Source organism: Brachyistius frenatus, unplaced genomic scaffold (genome assembly GCF_029030835.1).
Source record: "Brachyistius frenatus isolate BFR_SWC_R1_liver_20210118 unplaced genomic scaffold, ASM2903083v1 Contig_163, whole genome shotgun sequence".
NCBI classification, from domain to species: Eukaryota; Metazoa; Chordata; class Actinopteri; family Embiotocidae; genus Brachyistius; species Brachyistius frenatus.
The window spans coordinates 477,501-505,000 of NW_027210762.1; the positions used below are offsets into that span (position 1 = coordinate 477,501).

At 45.5% G+C, this 27,500-nt stretch overlaps 1 protein-coding gene across 1 annotated transcript in view; it reads right to left on the bottom strand.

Annotated features, from left to right (window-relative positions):
- The window catches only part of gmds (GDP-mannose 4,6-dehydratase), a 146,133-nt gene that overhangs the window by 13,294 nt on the left and 105,339 nt on the right, over positions 1 to 27,500 (bottom strand). Inside the window, exons 8-9 of the mRNA XM_069716826.1 lie at positions 19,904 to 20,022; positions 18,927 to 19,023 (exon numbers count right to left, since the gene is read on the bottom strand). Of these exons, the coding sequence (XP_069572927.1) occupies positions 18,927 to 19,023; positions 19,904 to 20,022 (216 nt within the window). The remainder of the gene's footprint in view (positions 1 to 18,926; positions 19,024 to 19,903; positions 20,023 to 27,500) is intronic.

Here is a 27,500-nt window from a genome sequence, read left to right on the forward strand (position 1 = left end):
CTTCTTATTTCTATCCTGGCATGGAGGGAGAGGAAAGGGCCGGTGGTGGTTGGTTGGTTGGTTGGTTGGTTGTTTGGGGGGGTGGAGGAGGAGGGCGGATATGTGTGTGTGTGTGTGTGTGTGTGTGTGTGGGGGGGGGTGTTGGATGACATAAAGGCGAACAGTCCTCTATAGGCTACATCTCCTCCAGAACGGCGTTTCCTCTGCGAAGCAGCATTCCTCGTCTTATCAGCTCCAATAATCTGCCGTTCTCATCGTGCCCAAACAGGGAGACCTGAGAGAGTCCGACACCGACTCTCTCTTTCTGAGTCTGTCTGCCGGGTGATAGAGGGATAGAGGGGTAGAGGGATAGAGGGATAGAGGGATAGAGGGGTAGAGGGATAGAGGGGTAGAGGGATAGAGGGATAGAGGGATAGGGTAGAGGGATAGAGGGGTAGAGGGATAGAGGGGTAGAGGGATAGAGGGATAGAGGGGTAGAGGGATAGAGGGATAGAGGGGTAGAGGGGTAGAGGGGTAGAGGGGTAGAAGGATAGAGGGGATAGAGGGGATAAAGGCGGGGAAGGAAAAAACAGCGAGCCGTCCCGACGCTCGGGAGGAAGCGGCACACTGAGCATGCTCAGAAATCCAAGGCTTTACAAAGGAGGAAGGGAGAAGTGCAAGCAGGGTCGAGGAGCTGGAGGAAGTTAGTAAAAGCATTTAAGAAAAGTCAAAGTAGACGTTTGACTTCTGGTACTTCTATTTGATTTCATTGTTCAGTGAAGTATTGAACTTTTTACTGCACTATATTTAACTGTCTGTTTGAATTACACTTACTTTGAAGATCCGAGATCAACGTATAAAATATGATCTCATTGTTCAAAATTACATTTTATAAAGTAGTAACTACGCAGTAGTGTTGTTGTTGTTTTTTTAACCTTCTCGTTCTCATACTTCTGCAAATACTCGTCTCCAAAGGTGGAAAAAAAAAAAACCTCCGGACACCTTCTCCTTCGTTAGGTCGTTAAATACACAGAAATCTGCCTTTAAAATGAGCTGTGACTGAGATGGTTTGGACGTGTGCGGAGGAGAGATGTTACGGGTATCTCGGGAGAAGGATGGAGAATATGGAGCTGCCGGGTAAGAAGAGGAGGAGGTTTGTGGATGCGGTGATGGAGGAAGATTCCTGATAACAGGAAGAGATGGAAACTGATGAACCCTCAACATCCGAATAAAAGAAAAAAAAAAGAAGGTACATGAATGCATCAATGATGAGAATCCAGCATCATAATGCTGCCGTGGTGGAAAGCATCCAACACGACGTGTTTTCCTGCATTAACACAACAATAGATGTGATTTTAATGTAATTTACAAGCTACTTTTTACAGTGTGCACATTTTTTGCTGATTCTGCAAGAAAACGATTATGATTGCGTTTTAATTCCATTGTTCAGGACGTTCGACCTGTCGTTGATGAAGCATTGGATTATCAGTGACATCACAGGTGTGCTTACGTTCTGTTTGGTTGTGTTTTTTAATTTTTTTGTTGGGGGGTGTGGGGGGATGGTGTATTTTCACATTCGGGTGTTGCTAACTTTTAAGTTAAGTGAGACGTCTGACTCTCGGGTCAAGCAAAGCAGCGAGGTGGGAGGTGGGAAGTGGGAGGTTGGATGGGTGGGGGGGGGAGGGAGGTGTGAGGTGGGAGAGCAGAGCGACGTGACAGATGAGCGAAGTCCGAGAATGAGTGGATGAGAAAAGAGAAATAAATTGAGCCAGAGTGAGAGAAGAGAAAGAGAAAGGAAAAGTAATGCAACACAGCAGCCTTAAGGTTAGAGGAATGTGGAGGCTCTCGAGTTCAGGAGGGTTAGACAGAGTGAGTGTGTGTGTGTGTGTGTGTGTGTGTGTGTGTGTGTGTGTGTGTGTGTGTGTGTGTGTGTGTGTGTGTGTGTGTAAGAGAGACATATGAGTGTGAATACTGGGGCGACTTCAGGAGAGCAGCCCTAGAATTAATTACCCAATCAAGATAACAAGCCAGGGAAAGACATTAGGGAGGTCACACTACAATTAACCTCTTACGTCTAAACCTCCCTCTCACACACACACACACACACACACACACACACACACACACACACACACACACACACACACACACACACACACACACTCTGTGAGAAGCCACAGTAGAAGAGGTTCACTGCAGAAAACACGGTGAATGAAAGTCACAGTTTAATATCTGTTTCCAGGGCCGCCGCTCGCCGCCTACGGGACCCGATACGCTCTTATTTTGAAGCATTTCCTGTTCTCTATTATTTTTCGAGGGGGCGGGGCGGGGGGAGCGGTGGAGGGGTCGTATAGTGACTCTACCTGTCCCGATCCAGAAACCCTGGCAGGGCCGCGTTGTTTACAGTGGGGATATTGAGTGAGTCGGGGGCTCGAGTGGAGTGGAGTCGGATGTGGTTCACACATTCCACCAGAGACTCGGATTACACTGCAGGAAACACCGGCCCTGCAAGACACACACTGCCCGACTGTGATTTATAAACACGCTGCTCTGTGGGACACACACACACACACACACACACACACACACACACACACACACACACACACACACACACACACACACACACACACACACACACACACACACACACACACACACACACACACACACACACATTAGGAATCTCAGCGAGTCGCTCTCACTCGGTGCTGCGCCTCCATCTCTCGCTCACTTTCCTCCTTTCCTTCCTTCCTTCCTTCCTTCCTTCCTTCCTGCCTTTCCTGTGATTCTCACACTCTTTCAGCGTCGGGCTCCTGTTTTCTCCTTCGGCCGCTGCCAACGACGATAAAGACAACAGACGGGCTGAGGTGGTGTCGGCGCTCGGCCCTGACATCACCGACAGGGTATTCACCTGCTGGTGACAAATATGGTCGTAGTCTGCCTCTTAAAAAAAAAAAAAGTGACGCCTCCGGCATCGTGACCTTATTTGAAGATCAGCTGTGGGAGCCTCTCGTTTACTAGTAATCCCAAACATCAATCTGCATAAAGTCTTTATTCCTTCATGAAATGAGTCCCTGAGGAGACTGTCCTCACCAGGAAATCAACAAAAAGGACATATATATATATATATATATATAGTGTATACGATTACATAATCTTATTAACATCGCCCAACATTAAAAGCGAGGGGACGAGGGTCGACCAATCAGAGACCAGTGTCGGTGGCAAGCCGCGTCTGTCCCGCCCCCTCCTTCACTGTGATTGGACGGCTTGTGCCGAAATCGCCGAACGTCCGGTGCAGAATAAACGCTCAGCCACTCGTCAAGCTGCTGGTGCTCATTAAAATAATTGTTAAAAACATGCTGTATTTAGGAAAAAATCATTTAAAAAAAACGCTTCGCTGGAGACGGTAGGTCGCTGCAGCGGTGGAGTGTCGGTGAATGCTGATTGGTTGAAATTAACCGGAGGTCTACGCCCAGTAGCAAGTAAAGGATTCCCTACGGAGGGTGTCGGACCCATATCGACGGGTTTGGTCCGCACCGGGCAACGAATGGAAAGCAAAACTTATTTGAAAACTGCGAAGATTCAAAGGTGCTTCGTGAGCGGAGACCGTTCTCGTTTCACACTGATGCTCAACACGTTTTCTACGTTCTCATAATCTTCTTCTCAAAACAGAAATTTACAAGATCATTTATAAAAATAAATGAAAGAAGAATATGTAGCAGGAGCACAAGGTCCAAGTTCAGGTCCAAACTGTGAGGTCTGAAACCCGCCCAGATCCTCCCCCTCTCCTCCTCCAGTCAGCCGGCAGCCATGTTGTCCGCGGAGGACTCTGGGTAATCAGGTCCAGCTGGGACCGGGGGGCAAAGACACAAGCTGACATAACTCAGCCTTCTCTCCCTCGCCCTGTCAACAGTACTCTCTCCTCTCTCATCTGGCAGGTTTCTCTCGTCGGGCCCGAGTGCGGCCCGGCTGATAGCGCAGGAATCCTGGACCACGACGCTCGCCTGCTCCCCCCTCGCTATCTCCGCGGTCATTCGGAGGTGCTGAGGATACACCTATCCATCAACCCCGCAGACATCACGGTGCAAATACATTTTTTTTTAAAAAAAAGAAAAAAAATAAAAAAAAAAAGCCCGGTATGCAAATAGGGGTGATGCAGAAACTCTCAGACCGTTGGACCGCCGCCGACGAGCCTGGAGCACAACTGGAGACGCCGACTTGGCTCGGATCGACGAGCGTTCCTGCTTTAATAACAACCTGCTTCTCTGTCTGCCACCAGCTTTATCAATGCTTCTTTATATTTTTGCACACCTTCCTATCCAGCGTGGCTGCACACTGCTGCCATGTCTCTCTCTCTCTCTCTCTCTCTCTGGGAGCAGTACCGGGTCAGTCTGTGGGTTGGACTGCTTGAGGGGCCCAGGGTGGTTCCGCTCTGACGGTAGGAGGAAACTCCTTCAGGAAATACCAAACTGCCAGACGCACACACACACACACACACACACACACACACACACACACACACACACACACACACACACACACACACACACACACACACACACACAATCCACAATCTCTTTCTTTTTCTAGTACAAGCCTCCGCACAAACTGTTCGGGTTAAAAAGCCCGGCCGCTCCTCTTTCTCATTTTCAGCAGCGACAAAAAAAAAAAAAAAAAAAAAAAAAAAGCCCAGCTCTGTTCGGTGCAGTCTAATATCCTCAGGTATGTCGGTGTGCATGCTAAACCTGTGGCGTTACACAAGCCAGAGTTTGGCTGCCGGCCAAGCCTTTTTTTTGGTTTGTTTTTTACAGCCTCAATTACAGCTAGCTTTAACGAGTCAGCTCAATTAAACAATAAATCACCGCAGAGCCGAGGTCCCGCCCCCGAGAGCCCAACCTCTCGGCTCAGACTAGTAAAAGTCGATTGAGTTGTTTCCCAGTCGGAGAGTGAGAAAAAAAAAATTCGCCGTCTTTGTACGGGAGGTTGCGAACATGAACGCGAGCTGCCGGTCTGGTTGCAATCAAGCAGTTTTGTCTTGGTTTTTGCAAATCAGGTGATGCATCAAGCCTAAAAACCAGAAATTTGAAAGAGGACTGCGGGGAAGACGGAAAGCCTTTCAAAAAGATAAACAATCCACCTGACACTATTCAAATCTTCATAGGTTAGAGATGACGCAACGGTCCCGGGCTGCTTTGCATGCGCTCTGCGGTGACGCTCGGCTCTTCTTCAGAACAAGTGTTCCCTGTTAGATAAACTCCCTCCATTTTCATATTTACTTGAAATCTTGTTGAGCCAAAACAAACAAGAGGATCCGAAGAGAAAAACGAAGGTACGAGGCCGAAACGATCACAGGTGGCGAAAGGACAAAGTCGCGGTGATTTCCATGGTGACGTCTCTGTGTCCGATTCGATCGGTGACTCAGATCGGACGATAAAACTCCACTTGAGCGTTCGACGGCAACGCAAAAAAAACGATCAGGAGTCTGACTGATTTGAATCTTCACTAAATAAACTAATAAAGCAAAGCGGTACGAACTTGTATGAGGATTTAAAATCGAGTTGAAACTGAGGCCGGTCTGCTGAGCTAGCACGAAGACGACATCACTTGATTCTAGAGATCGCTTAAAACAAGTTGAGTGATTTTGTATTTTACGTACTTGAATGTGTAAACGTTTTCTGCCCGGTGCATCATGGTGTGTGTGTGTGTGTGTGTGTGTGTGTGTGTGTGTGTGTGGGGGGGGGGGTTCAGGTGCTTTATGAAAAATTATAAAACTAAAAAAAAAGTTCCTTGATGTCAGAATGAGTTTATATATCTTAAAGTAAAACAATTATTTTGTGCTTGTCTGAAACGTGGCTCTCTCTCTGTGTGTGTGTGTGTGTGTGTGTGTGTGTGTGTGTGTGTGTGTGTGTGTGTGTGTGTGTGTGTGTGTGTGTGTGTGTGTGTGTACTTCAGCTGCAGCGCTGTGGCTGACCACAGGAAGTTCTAATCAGCAGCGCGGCGTGGCTGCTACCTTCCCTTTCCCCCTGGTGACCTCCCCCTCCCCCCTCCTCCCCCCCTCCCTCCCTCCCTCCACAATAGAGATACCAGGATCACATTACCGACTCCCAGGGTGAAAGGTCAATCCCATTTTTCAGCTCTCTCCGTCCCTTTTTCCCCTCGCAGATTCTTTCCCAGGGGTTACAGCCTCCTGTCACCTAAATTCACATCAGTTCACGCGTGGCGAGGAGAGCGGTATCCATCGGAAACCCTCCGTCTCCGCTTCCCCCCCCCCACCCCACCCCTCACCTCCCTCACCCACACGCCTGTTTTAGTGTCCCCTTGACGGACAGCTCACTGAGCTCTGGGAGCGCTCGCACAAAGAATCGGACACGGTCAAAAACATGTTTGAAACACTGCCGGCGTCTGTGTGTCATTGTGTTTAAGTCGCGGAGGATCGAGTTACTGGGAGGCAACACGGAGCCTCCGATGACCTCCCGAAAAGGAAAACCAACCGCTTTGCAGTGATACTCAAAATAAAATAGAGAGTTATTTCAGGCACAAAAGGGCTCTGCAAGTGGAAGTCATGTTTATTTTATTCATAGAAATTTGCCTCTTCTTTTTTTCTTTCTTTCTTTCTTTCTTTCTTTCTTTCTTTCTTTCTTTCTTTCTTTCTTTCTTTCTTTCTTTCTTTCTTTTCTGTCACGTCATGAGTTTAATCTGGAGCTTCTAAAAACCTGAAGATTCCTCATGAAGCTTCGGTACCTGCGGATCTACTAGAGTTTCTGGATTTTACAAAGTTATATTCCCATTTCTTCCAAACACGACGTGTTGTCTTTATTGGAGCTGTCTTAAATCAAACGTGACGACACAACTTCCTGACCAGCTAAAGTCCACAGTGCTGCTGGCAAACGCCTAAAAACCAGTTCACAACAAAGAGTCCTGACCAGATGATGTCATCGCCTGTGATTCAACTTATTCAGCATCCAATCAGCTCGGAGCAAAGTCAGCTGTTGGAAAAGGTCACGTTTTGGATGGAAGAAGGAGAAGATGGCCTGATCCATTCATTTGACGAACAGCCGTGTCTGTCGTTCACGTTACAAGACGCTACAACTTTTATTCAGCCACGAAAAAAATGCTGAAAAGCCAGAAGCTAAAAATAAAAGTTCAGTAAGTCGTTGCTATGGAGACGTTACAACCGTCTCGCCTGACGAGTCGCGAGTAGTTGCCGCATATTTTTAGTCTGAACTGACCTCAAAAGTGCCTCGAACTTGAATTCAATCCAATTCAGTTTTACTTCTCTATTAAAAAAACAACTCCCTTTTAAACATGAATGTGACAACATGCTAGCTAACAGGTTAGTTTACATCCTGTGAAGTTTCTGCAGGAGAAAAAGGACTCGCAGGAAAGTCTTTTGGTGAGAAACATTTGGTCTCTGAGAGAAACCTGCCAAAACCACGGTTTTACAAATCAGGTAATTCTTGTTGAACTTCCGCGTCCCTACGTTGGAAAACACGTCCGCGACAAGCATCTTTCCTTCACACTTCATCGCAAGAAAAAAAAAAAACAACCACGAGTCAAACAAGCCACTTAATGTGAAATACTCGGAGCGGTGCCCTTAAATCATAGCTTCCATGCGGGAGGAAGCCGCAGCCAAACCGAACACGTCGGTGGAGGGAGTGGAGGGCGCTCGCCGACCTGCCTCCGTCGTGTCGTGGTTTCTCCAGCGTATAATCCCTTTTAATTACAGGCTCGTCTCTCCATCCAACACCGGAGCGGCGGCTTAACGTCACTGAATCTGACAGGTGATCATTTTCCCATTTAGATGTTCATTTAGAACGGAGTCGAATGTCGAGACCTACAAATAAATCAGCACTGGTTGAATTCATAATATCCGTCACTCTGTTTATGTGGAATAAACTTCGGCATCGTGTTGTTTTTTTTGTTGTTGTTGTCAGATCTCCGTGTCGGTAAAGAGAGAAAGGCTCGATGTGAACGATAAGGGAGGAAGTTGAGACCTGATTAGCCGTCATCAGATAAGCGGGTCTATGGAAATGTGAGCGGAGAGATGACGGTGGAGGGAAGCGTCGATCCGTCCCTCAGCGGCTGAATAAAGACAGAAAATCAGTCTTGTATTTTCCTACTTTTATTATTCTATTCTTTCAGTCTCATGAGAACTTTCTCCAGTCTTTGTCTGACTTTTCAATCTCATGAGAACCGGCCTGCAACACCCACCAAATTCAGATTTGGCTGAAATCAATGTGCCTTAAAGACATGGACACAAAACAGCCTGTTCTCGGTACAGAGAGAAGCTTCGAGAGATGTGAAACTATAAAGATGGCTTTTTTTGGTGCTTAAAAAACACCAGAAAAGTGTAAAATATGGAAACTTGAATGGCAACAAGCACCTTTTAACTAATAAAATATGTTTTTTTTCTGTTTCAATGACATTTTGCAGCATTTTGATTGATTTTATAGATCTATCTAAATATTTAGTTTTTGTTACGTTTGTTCATCTTTTATGTCGACATTTCCCTTTCATGAGACCAGACGGGTCGTTTTCTGAGATAAAAAGGAGAATATTAAAGTACAAAGAGTTACAGCAAACCATTGCAAGAAATCTGGGATGATGTCCTAAAAATTAAAAGGTATTCAGCAGTCAAACATGTAACTGCAATGTTTTTACTAATTATAATTTGAATGGACTCAGAATAAGCAGATATTAAAGTATTGAAAGGTTTCTAATCCTTGATTCATTAAAGCTCAAATTTAAATATCTATGAAAACTGGCTGACAAACTCAAACGGAGTGAAAATGTGCAAACCGCTTCTGCAACCTGGTCTTTTTTATCGTTCTCCATCTTTTTCCATCCGGAGAGAGCCGGGCTGTCAGCGACCTTTCCAGACGGAGAACGGCTTCGCCGTGAAGCACGTTGGACGGGAATGACCGATTCCACCCCGATATACGGAAACCTTTTAAAATAATGCTAATATTTCATGCTTCCTTTGTGTGAAAGTACTGCTAGGCCTCTGCCAGACATCCAAACTCCAGCGCTGATAGCCCGTTTCGTGTGTCAAGTGCCATAAATTCAGCCGGCGGAGCTCGACAAAGCTTGTTCAGCGGATAAATCACGCCGCTCATAAAAGCCATTTGCTTCTTTATGTCTGTCTGGTGTTCAAACATTCCCCTCGATCCATCAACGAGGCAAACTGCTGTCAGGACACTAAGGCCTCTCCTTGCCTCGCATTTCCCCTTATCGTTGGCTCCGACTGAGAGGAATCTGAGGAATCCTGGAGCTCCGTCTTGTTTGCCAACACCCAATATGACAGAGTAGAAACACGGACACACGCTGCTCTTAAAACACAGACTAATTTCTGGCACATAAATCGCACAAATTGATCGCAGATGCCGGCCGCTAACTACCGCTGCCGAGGAACAAGTGCGGAATAAAAAGCAGAGTGATCGACAATGATGTGTGAATCCGAGCGCTCGGGACGACGTCTTTTCGCTCGGTAATAAAGTCGTGAGCTGGCTCGCGGGCCGACCCCCCCACCCCCACCCCCAACCCTCCCGTCCCTCCCTCCCCACCCCCTGTTTTTTAAGACCTGTAGTAGAAAGTATGGGAACTCCACCCTGTGAAATGGCCCGAGCTTGCTGCCTCAGCACTTCTCCGTCCAAACGGGCTGCGGTTCACTTAGAGGTCTCGCTGCCTCGGCCCCGAGATGAAGCACCTCGGAGAGCCAGCGGTCCTAACCGCCCCCCCCCTCCCCTCCTCCCCCTCCTCCCTCCTCCACCGCCGGCCTCTGACTGACACCGCCGTGCTGCCAGAGACGTAAAGCAGGATAATAATAGCCGCTCATTCCTCCCCATCCCTGCGCCGACCAGTTTGTCCAAAAAGTCATATTTAAGTGAATGATAAGTGACAAATGAAGCTGAATGCCGCGGCCCGCTGAAATCAGATCTACGGATCCAGTCCGACATATTTAGCGGGTCGTTATCGTGGCAGGTCGACGACTCCGACTGATTGATTTTGTGACAGCCTTGTAACGAAAGTAAGAGTCCCTTAAAAGGAAAACGTCTGTTTTATGCATCACGCTGGTGTTAGTTATGTGCTTTTCTTCACTATAATTCACGTGTAATCGTTGCTAAGTACTTTCCAGGCTTCAGAGCTGAGCGCGAGAGGCATCGCTAGACCGTTTAAAAAGTTTAAAATAAAAGATGAACATACATCGACTGTCAAATCGATGCAAAGTCCTGATTTGAACTGAACAATACGCTGAACGTGCCGAATTGTAACGGAAAAAGATGAAACGGTTCGGATATATTTACAAAAGACAGTTTAAGAAATTACTTTTTACATTGTAAAAACTTGGCTCTGGATAACTGGGTTAAAACGGTGATCACCGACATTACGAATGGTTTTTTTGTTGGTTGTTCCAACTTTTTATCCAATTCGACTTCACGCTACGTTCGCGACGTAAATTTCTTCGCAATTCAATGACATCTCTGAAGCGTCTGTGTCCACGTCGCCGTCACCTAGCAACAGCCTTTTCACGACTAAACCGATTGAACGGTAAACGCGCACACAACTTCCCATGTCGTAACCACGAGCTCAATTTCAAGGCAGCTTCAAGGCCCAAGTGGAGCTTCCTGTTTCTTATCACAGGTTGGCGGGCGTTCAAATTTGACACTAGAAATGAGCTTTTTATCGCTGTTGTTCTGTGGCAACCCAAGAGGTTCTTCAACTTATAATTCAAGTCAGTTTCTACACTCCGATCAACCCGGTGATTAAAAAAATGATATAAAATGAACGGCGGCCACCAGAATGAACTGTAGTAGAATATATCAAACATTTGACGGGATCAAGAGCCTCTTTTACTTTGAAAAACCTCTGGCCCAGACTCCTACAGAGAATCCAAACTCCAAACTTGAAAACGGCACCATATTTCAGGCTTCATTAAGCGGCAGATATTACGCAACACAACAGGCCGACTGTTAATATCTTCTCTGGGGCCCAACAGGGACGGCGTATGAGTTACTGCTCGCCAGGAGCCATTATGTTAGCAGGGCCCATGTTGCTGTTTTTCTCATTGCTACGATGAAGACCTCCCTCCACCTCTCACCGCGGTCCAACACTCGCGTTACCGTGTAGCAGAAAGCTCGGACGGTAGTTTGAGATAAAGGTACGGTCAAGAAGAAACGCGACACAATATCTGCAACACTTGACGGCGACTCCAGCAGAGCTTGTCTCATTCACTTCAAATCAGAGAAAAAAAAACACAAAAAAACTGCAATCCTCATTGTGGGAGCTGGAGACGGCGCTACGAGGACCCCGGGAGAGGATTTATGAGGTCTGGACTGCCTGCGTGGAGTTGAAAAAAAATGAAACCTGAAACCGGCTCTGCTCCTTCGATGAGGACCGAGTACACGTCGTGTCTGCACGGCTACAAACACAGACAGCAGATTTTACTGCTACTTAAAAAAATAAATTAAAAAAAAGTGCTTATCGCATGGTCACGCGATGCGTTTTACATTATTTACCGATAAAACTAAATTAAATAACAGTGCGACAGTCGGGCGATCGAAGTGGAACGCGAGCCGCGTCAACTCCTTCAACAGCCAATCAGATTACAGGAAAGTCGCCGGGTCAGGATGGAAGTTTTGGAAACTCTCGACCCTCTCGTTTGTTTGTTTTCACCGTTTCATCGCCTGTTGCAAGTAACTCACTCTCAATATTCTTTAATCCAGCTGTTAAAAATTCAGAAATCCTGCCAGTTAAAACTTAAGTTATCGTATATCATCCAGATTTAAACTGTTGAACCCTGAATTTCTGCCTTTAAATTTAACGAAGGAGCCTTGAAGTTAGAAAACGCCGTTATTTTCCACCTCGTGCGACATCGTCACGTATATATTACGTCGCTGCTTGTTGTTGCAACACTTCATTGAAAATATACGACGCTTACACGGAGTGAGTTATTAAAACCGCCGTGTTTTCACGGCTGCAGTGGAACATCAGACGGAAACTTTCAAGCCGTCTCGTTATTTTGAGCGCGCTCGTCGCCTTAGTACGCATTTCCCCACAGTTTCATTTGTTTTATAACTCGGGGATCCTGAAGACCTGGACCAGAAGGTAGAAATGCAGTAATGTGGGTTTTTGAAACGATGCCTGGCTGCAGAACACGTGTTCATAACACTTCAAAAATCAGGCGTGGGTGAAATGCCACCAGGTTTCGCTGCATTTAACCGGCCTGCGTCGTAATTTGATGTTTCCAGTGCAACTACGACGAAAACTTTAAACGCAGAAACCTCGCCGACGATCGAAAACTATCGTGAATACACTTTGTGTTTGTCCTTAAAAATAACGGAGCGATGACTTTTTATTACTTTGCACTAATATCATCCAAAACAAAGCAAATGGACGCGCAGAATACATGAATATATATATATATACATATACAGACAGGAAATATTACTGCTGTTGCAGTTTCTACACGATTGTTTTTATCGTAAAAAAACAAAAACAAATACAAAAAAGACTTGTTGCACATTAGCTTAATTTCACATTGCTGAGTTTTCTTCTACGAAAACAGGTGACAAGTTGGAGTCGATGTGAAATACGCCGTGTGGGTGTGCGTATTCCTGCTTTGGGCGTGTGTGATACGGTCACCAGATTTGAACGCCGTCTTTGTTCGCAAGGTGGGAGAAAAAAAAAAAAAAACAATCGACGTGTTGTTCGTCACTTTTCGTTTAAACATTTCATCGCTACGAACAGAACCTGCAGCTGCATCGGAGCTCGACATGCTAACAGCATTGTAAGCTCGGAGAGTGTCAGGGATTTAAAGCCTCAGGTTTTTAAAAATTTTTTTTTATAAATAATCTACTGGAGGCTTTTATTTCTCACGTCTAAGAAAAGTTCAAGCCGATGACAGTGGTGCAAAAAAAAAAAAAAAAAAAAAAAGCCTCATGAGATCACCAACCGCAGTAGTCGGGAGGCAGGTCGCAACACTTCATCACAAAGCCGGGAGGAATGCATTCAAGATGAGCGATGATATCTTTGTGTCACAGACGCGTCCTTTAGGCTCAATGGAGAGCTGACAATAACCCGACATTACTGAGTAGCTACATCAGTCAGGTGTGTCTTCTCACCGGTTACCTCAGCAGGTGGGCGGACTCCCCTTTGCCACAGTCATTAAATTAAAAAAAAAAAAAAAAAAACAACAGCCAGCGTCTTTATTCCTTCGGATCACTGGGACCATTGTCTGTCGCCGTGACGACAGGACACGGTGACGTACGAGGACACGCAGCCCGAGCGCGGCTCGGCAGAATTCGTTACGCGCGTCACGCTGCAGGAATGACAGCCATCCGACGGCGAGGAGGAAGTTTAGATTTCAGACTTTCTTTTTTTTTTTTTGCGGTCAGGCGGTTGACAGATGCCGAGGTGTGGTGTTTCGAGCAGGGCTATTTTTAGGGGTTGGATGTGGGAGCGTTTGATTCTTACCTGCAGTCTGGATATATAAAAAAAAACCAAAAAAACAGGCGGAGCAACTTGCTCTGTCAAAATGTCACAGCGTGAAACAAAATGTGAAATTCAGCAGAGAAAACAAGAAAATGTGTAAAATGTTGTTTTTTTGTTTTTTGTTTATTTTCCTTTCTTTTTATATTGTTGTTGAGTTAAGCACCGTAATTAAAGTCAATAAACAACTTGCGCCACAAAAGGCAGCTGGAGCGCAGCAGGATGTTGCAGAGGGTCAAAGCAAAGATAAGAGCAGGATTTTATTTGATTTGCATGCACACAGATAAACCTGCAGTAACAAACTGTCTGTGTGTGTGTGTGTGTGTGTGTGTGTGTGTGTGTGTGTGTGTGTGTGTGTGTGTGTGTGTGTGTGTGTTTCTGCAGCACACACTGTTTTGTGCAGCAGCAGCAGCGGCGGTGGTGGAGGCGGAGGCGGTGGTGGAGGCGGAGGCGGAGGCGGAGGTATGCAAACGCTCCCGCCTTTCAACACTTGTTTGTGGTGCACAAGAATAAACTTGCATGTGTTTTAAAACAAAAGGCCGATCTCTCGCGTTTCGACAGCTCATGGCGGGGAATGCTGCTACGTGACTCCCGACGAGGAGCTCATTTACATTTCGTGGACGCTGATTTATGGGGAGACGTCACATGGTGATTCCCGTCTGTCAATCAAAACTCCCCCGCAGAGATGAACGGCCTCCTGACGACTGCCAACCTGTCGAGAGGGACGATCCCTTCAGCGATTATGATTAATTAGCAGATTAACTGAAGATGAAACAACAACAACAACTTTGAGTTGTTTATCTTTCCAAATATGTTCAATACATCTTATTGTTTTTGATAGTTGAATTATCTATCGGGTGTCACTTTGGTACTAAATTGATCACATTACAAATTGACTTTATAAAACATCTGCGGAGGGATCTGAAGACAGAAGTTCCAACGAAGCGTTGAGAGGAAAGAATACAGGAGATCCACAAAACTTTGGAGACTCAAAAGCTGCCTGAAGTATTTTACAGAAAACTGAATAAAGGGTCTGAAACATCTTTCATTTTGGAAATTCTTCAATGAAATCTAAAATACTGACGCGTTTTCATTTTGTCATGAAGGATTATTGGCTGTCGATCGATCGGCAAAAAGGTCAGAGGGCCTGAATACGTTCTGGATCCACTGCAGATGTGTTCATGTGATCTACGGTTCATTCAGGACCATTTAAGGGAACACAACTTTTGGAAACTAATTCCTGTGGTGTTTAGTTAACAACTCAGTAAAAACAAATATGAGGTTATTGATTCTTATCTCTACATTACAGCCCAGTGAGCAGGTGAGACGGTGGGGGGGGGGGGGGGAGTGGAGGAGGAGGGGATGTGGGAGGGGGGGGCGCTCACCTAGGAGGACGTTGATGTGCTGCTAACAAACTTCTTGCGTTACAGCAATTGACACGGAGGTTTAAGTGGAAGTGAGTGTGCAGAGAGAGATGACAGCGGATGAGTTATGAACACAGTGACAAGACTGAAAGACAGATTGAGAGACAACTTCCCATTTATCAACTCCAACCCTCCCCCCCACCCTCCCCACCCTCCCCACCCCACCCCTACATCCTACGCAGTGATTCCTTTGACAAAAAAAACACCGAGCTGTCACTCAGCTCAGCAGTTTATCCCCCGCAGCGACACATGAACTTGGAAGTATGACAGTGAGCGCGCACACACACACACACACACACACACACACACACACACACACACACACACACACACACACACACACACACACACACACACACACACACACACACAGAGCGGTCAATAATCGGCGCCGCCAATCCCGACGAATCGAGATCTGCAATAAACGACTTCGGGTGGAAGTTCAAACGAGAGAAACGGGGATTTCAAAATCTGTGTGGTGCGCGGCGCGTTGCTAGGCAACGTGCACTCGGGGTCAAACTACTGTACGGGATCGCATCGTGTCGGCGGAAGATTAACGAGCGCGACGTTTACAAAGAAACATTTCTAATTCGAAAATTTCGGAAGACGCACGCGCGTTAAGTTTTAAACTACAATATGAATCTGCCCTTTAAAGCTTCTTCTTTTTTAATTTTTTATTGACATGCCAAACGTCTTCTGTACTCGACTTCCCGCGTGAGATGGCTCCACATAATTCATCTGGGGAAAAAGAAAAATGTTTTTGTCTCTTCACTTTCCACAGAAGCAGCAACCGTCATCCCATGCGTGTAAATCTCTCAACATCTAAATGACAAATTAAAAAACGCCAGATCAAACCAGACGTGTTACCGTCACCGTAGCAACCAAAACCAATCACACACATCGGAGCGTAAGACGCGGCGACGCACCTTCGTACAGACAAACGTGGGCGACTGACAGCTCTGGAAGGCCACGACGGTTGGGAGCAGCTCGACATCGACCTGTCGCTTTATCGAAAATCACATCGAACCCCGATTGAAGGTGCACGTCTCTGTCTGCAGAACATCTGGGTTATTTTATTTATTTATTTCGTTTTTTTAAACCTGCAGAGGTCACACGAGAGAACAAACCGCCTCAGACGAACCTGTCGTCAACCTCTGCAGCCTCGGGGAGCTTTTATCCCCAAATAATCACAGACAAGTGCACAAAGACATGCAAAGAGACGCACAAAGACACATGTGAAGCACACCTGCATAGTTACCCCCCCCCCTCCCCCTCCCCCACCACCCCTCTCCTGTCCCGAGGGACTGGAGCTCATGTCACACACACACACACACTGACAGAGATCCTGATGAATTACATATATATTAGCACACAGCCTGAGGTAACGCTCCTCTCACAAAACACACACACACACACACACACACACACACACACACACACACACACACACACACACACACACACACACACACACACACACACACACACACACACACACACACACACACACACTTCTTGCAGCTAAACAGCAAACGTGACACCAAAAAAGTCAGAGTCAGCTGAATTCTCAGCGCACACACACACACACACACACACACACACACACACACACACACACACACACACACACACACACACACACACACACACACACACACACACACACGCAGTCGATGACAGGTATTTCCACTCGAGGTGCGCCACAATGCTGAGCTGCGTCAGTCACTTCCTGTCTGAAGGGGTCAAAGGTTAAACGCTCTTTAAGCCCTTGCCATAGAAATAAGGAGACAATGAGACGGAGCGGAGGAACCGTCCGCTGAGACCGAACGCTCTTCTGCTTGTTGTCCCTGAAAACTTTACCTTCATGGTGCTCAAGTGATATTCAGGTTATTCGTATAAATACTGTTTAGATACTCTGCAGGTTGTTTATTCTCATTGAGTTCCTTTATTAATGTGAGTCTTTTTTTTTAGCTGAACCCTTAAAACATGAACATCCCTCACTGACTGACTGACTAATGACAACGTGGCAACTTCCTGTGTCCATTTCAAATTAAAAGCCCTTCATTTCAAATTAAGAGTCCCACGGTGCGGCCGTGTGCTGTACTTGGTTTCGAACCTCGTCTTGTTTGTAGTTCACACGTTCATTCAGGAATATTTAGGTCACATGTGAACAGAAGAATTACATCAGTGCCCCCCCCCCCTCCCCAACCCCACCCCACCCCCAAAAAAGATCTTTAACCGTTTCTCTGCTGACTGACTGGATTACTAGTTGTTTCAGAGTGGATTCAGGAGTTAGGACCTCGGACGAATGAGCCGACACGCTGGAAGCCTCCAGGTCCAGGTGTGTAACCGCCCGATGCCGTAAACCGTCAGCAGTCAGTCAGCGGGGCCTCCCGACTAATCCGCCGCCATCACTCAACTGGATCTCAGCCCTAATCTCGCCGGGCCAAAGCTCAGCAGAGGTGTGCTCCCGGCTTTAAACCGAGATCCCCCGGCGGCTAATCTCAGCCCACAAATGCCCTGGAGAGGGGGAGGGGGGGTAACCCAACACCGTCCACGGGGGGTTGGGAGGGGAGAGGCCGCTGCACCCCCACCCCATCGCCACGGCGATGAGAGAAAGACCTCCCAAAGGCTGCAGACAATTCACACCCAACGAGTTCGGAGGGGGGTTTTATTTTTTATTTTTTTTTATTCTCACAGCACACTTGTTCATGCAACACTTGTAAAAAAAAAAAAAAACCAAGTCTCGCAAATGTCTCATTAGCCGAGTGACTCACCCCGACACACGCCCTCGCCATTACACAAAACTTTTTCAAGGCTGCCTGCCTGAATATGAGCAGAAAACTGGCAGGATGCGGACTGCATTAGTCTCGAAAGAGGCCGACTGGCTCGTTTCCAGCAGTTTAAAAAGCATACAATAAGCAGCCAGAGGCTGTCAGCTACACCCGACGGCTGATAAGCGCACGGTTCCCAGACACAATGACCGGCATTCAGGTACATGCGGGGGGAAAAACATGCAACATTCAGGTTAAGGTCAAATATATTGTAGAGCAGGAAACATGCTCTGTGATGTGTCATTAGTTATATGGAACCATATGAATTGCATGACGACGCTGGACCGACTTCGCTCTGCAGCTGTAACCGCACTTTATTGATATTGTTCATATTCCTCCCGAAATAAACTGCATGAAATTATTTTTCAATTTGTAGTAAATTAGCTGAACGTGCAAAATCCACAATAACAGCCCCTTCGAGTGATTATTAATTAAGTAACGAGTTGCAACAGTTTGCGTCACAGTTTTGAAGAAAACCTTTTTTTTTTTTTTTTTTTAACTCAAATGTACAAACGTCAGCTGAAGGTTTCACTGGAAATAAAATATTACCCAAAAATATGAACATGTCGTAACTAAAAGCCGGAGACTGTCGGTGTTCAGCCCGTAAAAGGAGGAGTCCACGGTGAGAGGGGGTTGCATTCATAACACTGGATTACCCGTGAAAGTAAATCATTAAAATAAACACAGAAGAATAAACACTCAAAATAAACAATAGTTAATAAGCACGAGTCCTTTAAAACCACGTGTCTAACTTTAAAATCTGATTATCTGCCATTAAACTTGAAAAAAAAAAAGGGGATTTGAGCTTTAGATCACGTCCCACTTATTTCACTCAAACATCACGGCACCGTCGACACCATGTTGTTAAAACTGAAGGAAATAATATAGAAACATTGTGAATTTTAATTCTCGTAATGTGTCTGTGTGTTATTTTATATAACAATTTTCCAACGAGACAATATCAACACTTTCATTTGGCTGCTGATGGGAAGCAAACGAATCCTAGTGCAGGTCAGTGCATTACTTTAAACACAGGTCACACACACACACACACACACACACACACACACACACACACACACACACACACACACACACACACACACACACACACACACACACACACACACACACACACACACACACACACACACACACACACACACACACACACACAATGAGAAACTGGACTTACCACTTCAGTAGGACGAAAGTATTTGGGATCCACCCTCACATGTGCCACCTCCGTCTCCTGGCAACGGCCAACCTCCTGCTCATCCTTTCCCTCCCACCTGGAAGGAGACAAATCTTAGCAAGTACGACGTGTGTCCTACACACACACACACACACACACACACACACACACACACACACACACACACACACACACACACACACACACACACACACACACACACCTGCTCAGAGGTTCGGCCTCCATGTTCGAGTTTCCTGGTGGAATTTTGTTTCCTTAAGTTCTCGTGCAGACAAAACATGTCACCGTGAGATCGACACAACGGGCCGCTACGAACAGTCAAACACGCCTTCAGCACATGTCGGCGTCGAGCGGGACGCGGAGGGAGGTGAACGAGAGGTGAACCGCGGCAGGAGTCTTTTCGTGAGGATAGCGGGAGTCTCGTACCGACTCGGTGTCACCGCAAAGCGTGAAATAAGACACGATGGTCCCGCTGCATTAAAACGTGAAATAGCCACGCTTTGGCCTGCCGAGGTGTGACAGGTACACCTTTTGAAAGCGTGAAACTTACACGCATGCAATTGTCATGTGACAGAGGTACATTTATTTATTTTTTTCCCCGATAGTAGGCGGCGGGAAGGGCGGCTTGGTGGCATGACTACCATGCAGGAAGATAAGGGTTCGAATCCAGGGGGTGACAACGTTTTTGGCATGTTTATAATGAGCAACCCCAACCACCTGTTTTAGCTATAAGTTTCATGTTCCTGTAAATCACACGGCTCTGAGCAGGCAGGAGGTTTACTTTTTATCCACAACAGGAAAACGTGTAACTGTCACGCCTAGACAAGCCAAAGCGTGTCTATTTCACGTTTTACCGGGTTGCTCACGCTCTGCAGGATTTTAAGGCCTTGGAGGTGAATCTACGATTTTGTTTTGGACGACATAAATAATACGTTGTGTTTTGCGTGTTCACTCACACGATGGTCTTTCCCACATGTTTGAAGGCCTTCTCCACAAACTCCCTCACGCTGTGCACCTCCCCCGTCGCTATGACGAAATCCTCCGGCTCGTCCCGTTGCAGCATCAGCCACATGGCCTGAAAAAAACAAAAAACAGAGACAGAGAGGTTAAACCACTGAGAGATCATAAAGACAGTCCGCCGCTCCGCACCGGACCCTGCCGGGCTCGATCCCGACAGACGGGAAGTGAACCTGCGACCTCTGAGCGCGGCATTCGCCCGTACCTCTGTCCTGACGTCACCGCGGCGGGGCTCATGGGACGCATACCGTGGGAAAGGAGGACAGAGCTCTCCCACAGGCCCTCTTGTGCCGCTGGCACACACACACACACACACACACACACACACACACACACACACACACACACACACACACACACACACACACACACACACACACACACACACACACACACACACACACACACACACACGAGGCTGCAAACGCACAAAAAGACAAATCTGCAAAAACTGACACGGTTCTGCAGTTAAAAAAAAAAAAAAAAAAAAAAAAAAAAAGACGCCAGAAAACCGAGAAAGAGAGAAAATAAAAAGGTAAAAAAGATGCTTAAAAACCAGAAATAAAATCCTGTCTTTACTATTTGTAACCAAGGTGCAGGGCAGCATTATTATTAGCTCCTGCAGGCCAGTGAAAGCTAATAGTTCCTTAATGGACACGGCGCTATATTAAACAGGCAGCGAGGGCGTCTGTGTGCGCGGGTTCCATAATATTTATGGTGAACCGGAGCCAGCGGGTCAGAGCGGCCGACCCCTGGCACATCCAGCGTGATTAGAGGAGACTCACCAGGGACGCACAGACAGACAGACGGACGCTCACGTCTCCGAAATCACAGAGGAAGACAAAACTGCGAAAGGTCTGTTTTTTTCCTTTTCTGGTATTTATTTTAGTACGTCGGGACAAAAAGAAAAAGAACTGTTGAAGTTCTAGAGTGTTTAACAGTCGTTCATATTTGGTGTGAGCGAAGACGACGTTTTGATCTAACGCTGTCAAAAGGTCAAAGGGTCACCAAAGTCTTTCTGATTGATAAGTTGGGTATCGTATTATGTATTTGGTTTAAATCTTTTGGCTCGTTGTTGTCGGGATATCTCACTTTGGATAAAAGTGATGGATTGCGGTGACCGATGTTTTCTCCAGCTGTTTCTTAAAAAAAAATAAAAATAAAAACCTCCTGAATACTGCGACACTGCTGCACATTAAAGCAGCGTATGCAACCGTCGCGCTGCTGAACACATGGCTTCTCGAACGCACCGCGGCGGTGATGGAATGAACTTCCTCGGGGAGGCGAGGCCATCCCGTGTTCGGGATCGTTCAGGGTCACCTGACCGCTCAACGCTGATGACTCCCTTGAGCCCGACCTCCGACCCCTCACCCCTCTGCCCCCCCTCCAGCTCCCCTGATGAGCAAACCAGATTCTCACACTGCGAGAGCCAATAACGGCACCTCGGCGGATGAGCGACAGCGAAACGAACCAATCGGAGAAGCGTTAATTTTGTTCTCAAACAGGAAAACAACTGTTTACAACTCCAACTACATTTTATGCTTGTTGTGGTTGACAGGAAAATCAAATTCTACAACAAATAACAAGGTAAAAAAAAACTAACGAAAGAACTCGGCAAAATATTGGAAAGTATATTTGATTAGTTCAGAAACTACAACAATCATCCATCAAACCGAACAACAACAAAATGCTTTGAAGCTTTTTAGGCTTCATGAAGTGGCATGACGTTACATTTATTTACATTTATATAAATTAAGCAGAATTTTAGTAACTGATCTTTTAAGTCATTTTTCAACCAAAGTGTCAAATATTACAATTTATTTTTCTCTGTGATCTTTTGTTTTATATTGAAGATCTTTGCAATTTGCTAACTTTGAGCTCTTTTTGTAAGATTTTCTGTCCGTTTTCTAGATTATACTATTTTTTTTACAAAATGAGGGTAAAGGTTAAGGGTTCAGGTTACATGTAAAAATCGGGGAGAAAAAATGTCTATTATTTCTGTCCTCTTTACGACACAGTTTTCCCCAAAAGCTCGACAAAAAAAACACACCAAGCCGATTGAAAATCAACCACAATTTTAGTAGCTGATCTTTTAAGTCATTTTTCAACCAAACCTGCCAAAACATTTTAAATACAAGGACGTGCTTTTCAAAGTTGAACATCATTGCATATTAAAAGATCTTCGGGCTGCTGGTCATACATTAAGTAAATGATAGAAAATGATTAACTGATCATTTAAATGGTCTAGCCCACATATTACAATGCAATACATCAACAATAAAGACGTTCGGCCCGAGGATTTAATCAGAAGTGAACTCCCGCTCTTAAATATTTCAATCGCTCCGTCTTCGATCGTGAACAGAATTAATTATCGGTGGAAACGGTAAAATAATCAAACACTGACATCTACACGGTAATTCTGTTTTGATCGTCTGACTGGCTGATTATTTGGACTTGTAATGAAGCCCGGCTCGTTCTTCTTTTTTCCCCCTGATGGATGTGTGGGCTCGTAGTGAACTGGACGGCCGTGATGATAGGAGCTGGGAACGCCGCTCGGATTTTCTCCCCGCAGCCAGAGAAAATGTTTACGGCCGGAGCTGAGTGATATGGCCTCCGCTGATTTTTAACCAGCAAATGTAATAAATAATAAAATGTGTATTTTTTTTTTTTTTTTTTTTCCTCGTAGCGGGAATAAAGAGAAGTGAAATCACGGGAGATGACTGTGGTTGATCCTCCTCAGGCTGTAACAAGCTAAGGAGAGTTCTGGCTTCACTTTTCCCACATTTCCATCCTCTTCCTCTTCCTCCTCTTCTATTCTGTTTTACCCTCTTCTTCTTCTTCCCTCCTCCTCCTCCTTCCCGGGATCGCTCTGCTTCATTAGCTATCTGACAAACAGCTCGGAGGGTTCGGCCCTTCACACTGAACCCGCATCGCCTTCCTGTTCGCATGGCCACGGGTTGACCCCCATCACGCTCTCCACACTCCACTGCAGCTCGGAGACAGACGCCGACCCCGGCGACCACCGGCAGCCCTCCTACCTGAGTTATATTCTGACGTCCTCAGGGGTTGGCAGGAGAGGGAGTCAGGGGGGGGGGGGGTGACCGGAGTTCAAATGTTCCATTCAGAGACTCGTGGAAACACCAGAGACATTTACGTCTGTTTGTAGAAGTTTCTATTGTTGTTGTTTCGTTGCCATCTTTCAGTTTTCCAGGGCCACAAACTGTAAAAATAAAAGTTGGTCAAATACCCAATCTGTTAAAATCCAACAGATTAAAGTGGGACTGAGATCCAGATATACCAACAAATGTAATTTTTTTTTAAAAACTGCCAGAAACTGGGAGGTCACGATCCCGTTATCACTTGTTGTATGATGTCATCGTTGGCCATGTTTCATATCAAGAAGCACGACTCTTTATGTTGCGTAAAATCACGTGTACTGTGACGCCTCGGCCACATATCCTGTAGTAGTAAAATCTGAGTTTATGTCTTTTAAATGTCCGTTTTGACTTTTCATTGTAACCATAACCATGAAAGGACGTAACAGACTTACTACAAAATTAAATATTAAAACATTTGAAGCAAAACCTGGTATAAACTGCTAAAAATGGAAACCTAAACAGTGTTAAAAGAATCCTTAAGTAATAAAATGCTACTAAACTCCATCACAGTGACTGAAACAGTCAAACAGACCATCCTGCTCCAAAATAAAAGCATTTCATGTTTCATGTAGTTTTCAAAAATGAAATATAAATCATTATGTACAAAATAAAGAAATTAACAAACAAAAAGATGAAAATGTATATATATATTTTAAATGGTTTTAAACTGTGGTAAGAAAAACGTAATTATTTAACAAACGTTCGAAAACTGAAATTCCTAAAGCTAATAAATGACCTGACTCAGCAGCCAGCGTCACTTTAATACAGATATTTCATGGCTTCAACAGTCAGCTGTAGCGGCTGCCAATTCTTTCTCTCTCTCTCTTTTTTTTTTTCTCTTAAATTTAATTCTTTCCATATGTCGCTGTCAGATAGAGCACTGATAGAAAACAACCAAAAGGCTACTATAAGGCTGCGGGGAAAATCCCTGGTACAAACCGAAGGCAGCCTGCTGACTCAGCGCAGGTCGCAAAGGGCAAACTCACCGCTGTGACGCCAGCGGCAGAAAATATGACGCGTCTCTACTTCTTTTGTCCGCCATGTAGAAATATAGATGTAACAAACTGCTATATATATATATATATATATCATATCATATTTCCAAAGTGTCTTTTTGCTGTAAGGTGGATGTTTTCTGACCAGTCCAAAGGCTGAAAACAGATCCTCATATTTGGTTTCTTTTCTGTCCAAATTTTTTTTTTTTTTTAAATCCACCAAAAAACTGAGGTGTCTAAAAAGTGACCCCCAAAACCACAGCTTAAGTGATGACTTATCTAGCCCCGCCTCCTCTGCAGCCAGCCGACCCCTCCCATCCATCCATCCATCCTCCTCGTCTCACCTCTCTCTCCCCGGCAGCTCCTCCATCTTCTCTCTCCAGCTCGCTTGACTACAGCCGACATGTGGAATAGCTCCCAGTAAACACTTAATGGAGCCGCCATTAAGGCCGCAGAAAGCCATCAGCCCGCAATCACAGCCTGCTAATGCCATTAACCCCGGAGGTTTCACACACAGGTGTCCACATGTGGGAACACACACACACACACACACACACACACACACACACACACACACACACACACACACACACACACACACACACACACACACACACACACACACACACACACACACACACACACACAAGGGAAGCCACTAATGCATTCATTTCTATTCCTGCACAAATAATAAAAAAAAAAGCAGAGCTTCACGGTAAACACTGTAAATTCTACACAAAAGGAATCGGCTGCCGTCGACTTTCCGAGGACTTAAACCGTCTCGAGCGCGTTTGAATAAAAGCAGCTCGAACGCAACGTCGCTTCTGACTGACTGCTCGGCTTTTCCACATCATTTGTAGCTCAAGAGGTTCTCAGCTCTGTTCCACAACATGCTCGCACAGCTGCCAGACAAGAATGTTAAAGCCCTGAAATGTAAGAAGGAAAAGTGCTCTTATTTTGGCGGGGTGGGAGTGGGGGCCTTGAATCGAAGCAGACGCCAGCTCCACCTCTTATGGCCGCTGATAATGAGATTAATGGCCTGCACTTACACAGTATGATATACACACACACACACACACACACACACACCAGTCGCACGACGTCACTTCACGTCATAAAGTCGGCGTTATCAGTCGGTCTCTTATTCGGACCCACATCCATCACGGGGGCCGCGACACTTCCCGGATACACCGCCAATCATCCGCCGCCATCTTGTTCTGAGATTAGGCAAATAATACCGAAGTGACCGAGGGCCACGGCGCTGATAGCAGATAACCCTCCTACTGACTGCACATGCTCACATGTGACAATATTTAACTCCAGAATGCATCTTATTTTCTATAAATAAGCACCTTTAGTGGCATCACAACAATTTCAGGAGGGGCGGGGGGAAAGATGGAGGGGTGGGAGCAGGGGGGTTACTTCCGACAGTCCCAAATCTTGTGAAAAATATTTTTCAACTATGAACAAATACTTTGCAGGCTCTTTGTAATGTAAATACGTTTTTGTATAAGTTTTTAAATATTTAAAAACGGGTATTTATTGATGAGAACGTGAGTGTGAGTTCGCGGGGGCTTCATCTTGTTTTTTTTTGTTTGCATGTGTTAAAATGAAATGATCCAATCAGCGTTGAATGATAAATGTAGAATCCCAGAATATGAGTGCAGAAGAAGTTACGGGCGAGGATAAAAAAAAATGTTGTTAGTGTTTCGGTTGGCTCCAGATATTCAGCCATATTCAGCGAGCCACAGCCGAAGAAATGCAGCGGAGAGAAGTCGAGGCTGCGGAGAGAAGCGGAGGATTTGAGGGGGTTCGATGTCAGGAGAGCTCTCGCCGCAATGCATCCTGGGACGTGTGGACAACAGCTGGCGCGGCTCTGCTAGCAGGGACAAAAAAAAAAAAAAAGGTGAGAAAGTCACGCGCTGCGGAACCAACCTGGCAAAAGGTGAAATAGTCACGCTTTGGCCCGTCTGGGCGTGAAAGTTACACGTTTTCACTGCTGTGGACGACCGCATTGCGTTGTTACTTTAATCGACTACGGTTATGATCAACGCTAAGTGGACGTCTAGCCACATAAAAAACGGTGAATTTTCCCTTTTATCTGGATATTTCTTTTGTAACTCGATCCCACCGGGCTGCGAGCTCTTAGAAAAAAAAAAAAAGACGGCACGCTTTCACAACAACTTCAACAAGTGGAGATACTCGTCACCTGAGTGAACACGGTGTACAACACATTGTGAGTGTGTGTGTGTGTGTGTGTGTGTGTGTGTGTGTGTGTGTGTGTGTGTGTGTGTGTGTGTGTGTGTGTGTGTTGAACAGCATTCCACAACAGCAGAGTATAATCCCAAACACCGGATTAGAGAAGAATGGACACGTCTGACAGCTTCCTCTGAAACTCTGCACTCAAAGGACCCTTTTGTTCTTTGTGCATCTTTTGCTGTGATACACACCTTTTCACACACACACACACACACACACACACACACACACACACACACACACACACACACACACACACACACACACACACACACACACACACACACACACACACCCTGGAGGTGTTTGTAACTATCATTGTGAAAGTGGCACCTCGTGCAGCAGCAGGTGATCCGACGCCTCCTCGGCTGTCAAAATGTTTGTACCGACGTCGGATTGTGTGTCGGCGGTGTAATACGACACGCTGTTTGGATAGACAGGGAGGGATGACTCCCCCCTTTTTCTTGTGGTGTTTAACTCGATATTTCTATGTTACACTTTTTTTTTCTGATGTTTCCTCCTTTCAAATTATCATCAATGTTAGAATGTAGTTTTAATTGTTTTCAGCCAAGTCCTCCATTAACAATGAAAATCTTGATTAGTTCGGCGTATTTTGTAAGATGTTAAACTACCTGTACATTTTCAGGGAAGCTCATTCAGGAAATACTTTTAAAAGAAAGCTTAAAACATGTCTTGGACTTCAGCGTTTAGCGACACCTGAAACTCTCCTGCACTTTTCCCCTGCCACACTTTCAAAATGCTTTTTGCTTTAAGTCTATTCTGTTTGTATTAATGTCTTGTTTCATTTCATGTTTTTAGATATTTTACTGTGTAAATTACATTTTAACATGTTTATATGTTCCTTCGTATGTTTCTGCATAATTTTCTTCCTGTGAAGCACTTTGAGCAACATTTATTGTATTAATGGTGCCATAGAATTAAAATGTCTTCTTATTATTAAAGGAAACACGGAAGGGATGAAAATGTTTATATTACTCAAACTAAGCTGAAAAAAGTGTTTCTCTGGACTAAACACCAGATTTCAGGACTCAGCTGACACCTGATAAATCTAATTAACACCAAGCGCTCTACTTTTTGTAGATTTTGTAACAAATTGAATGACA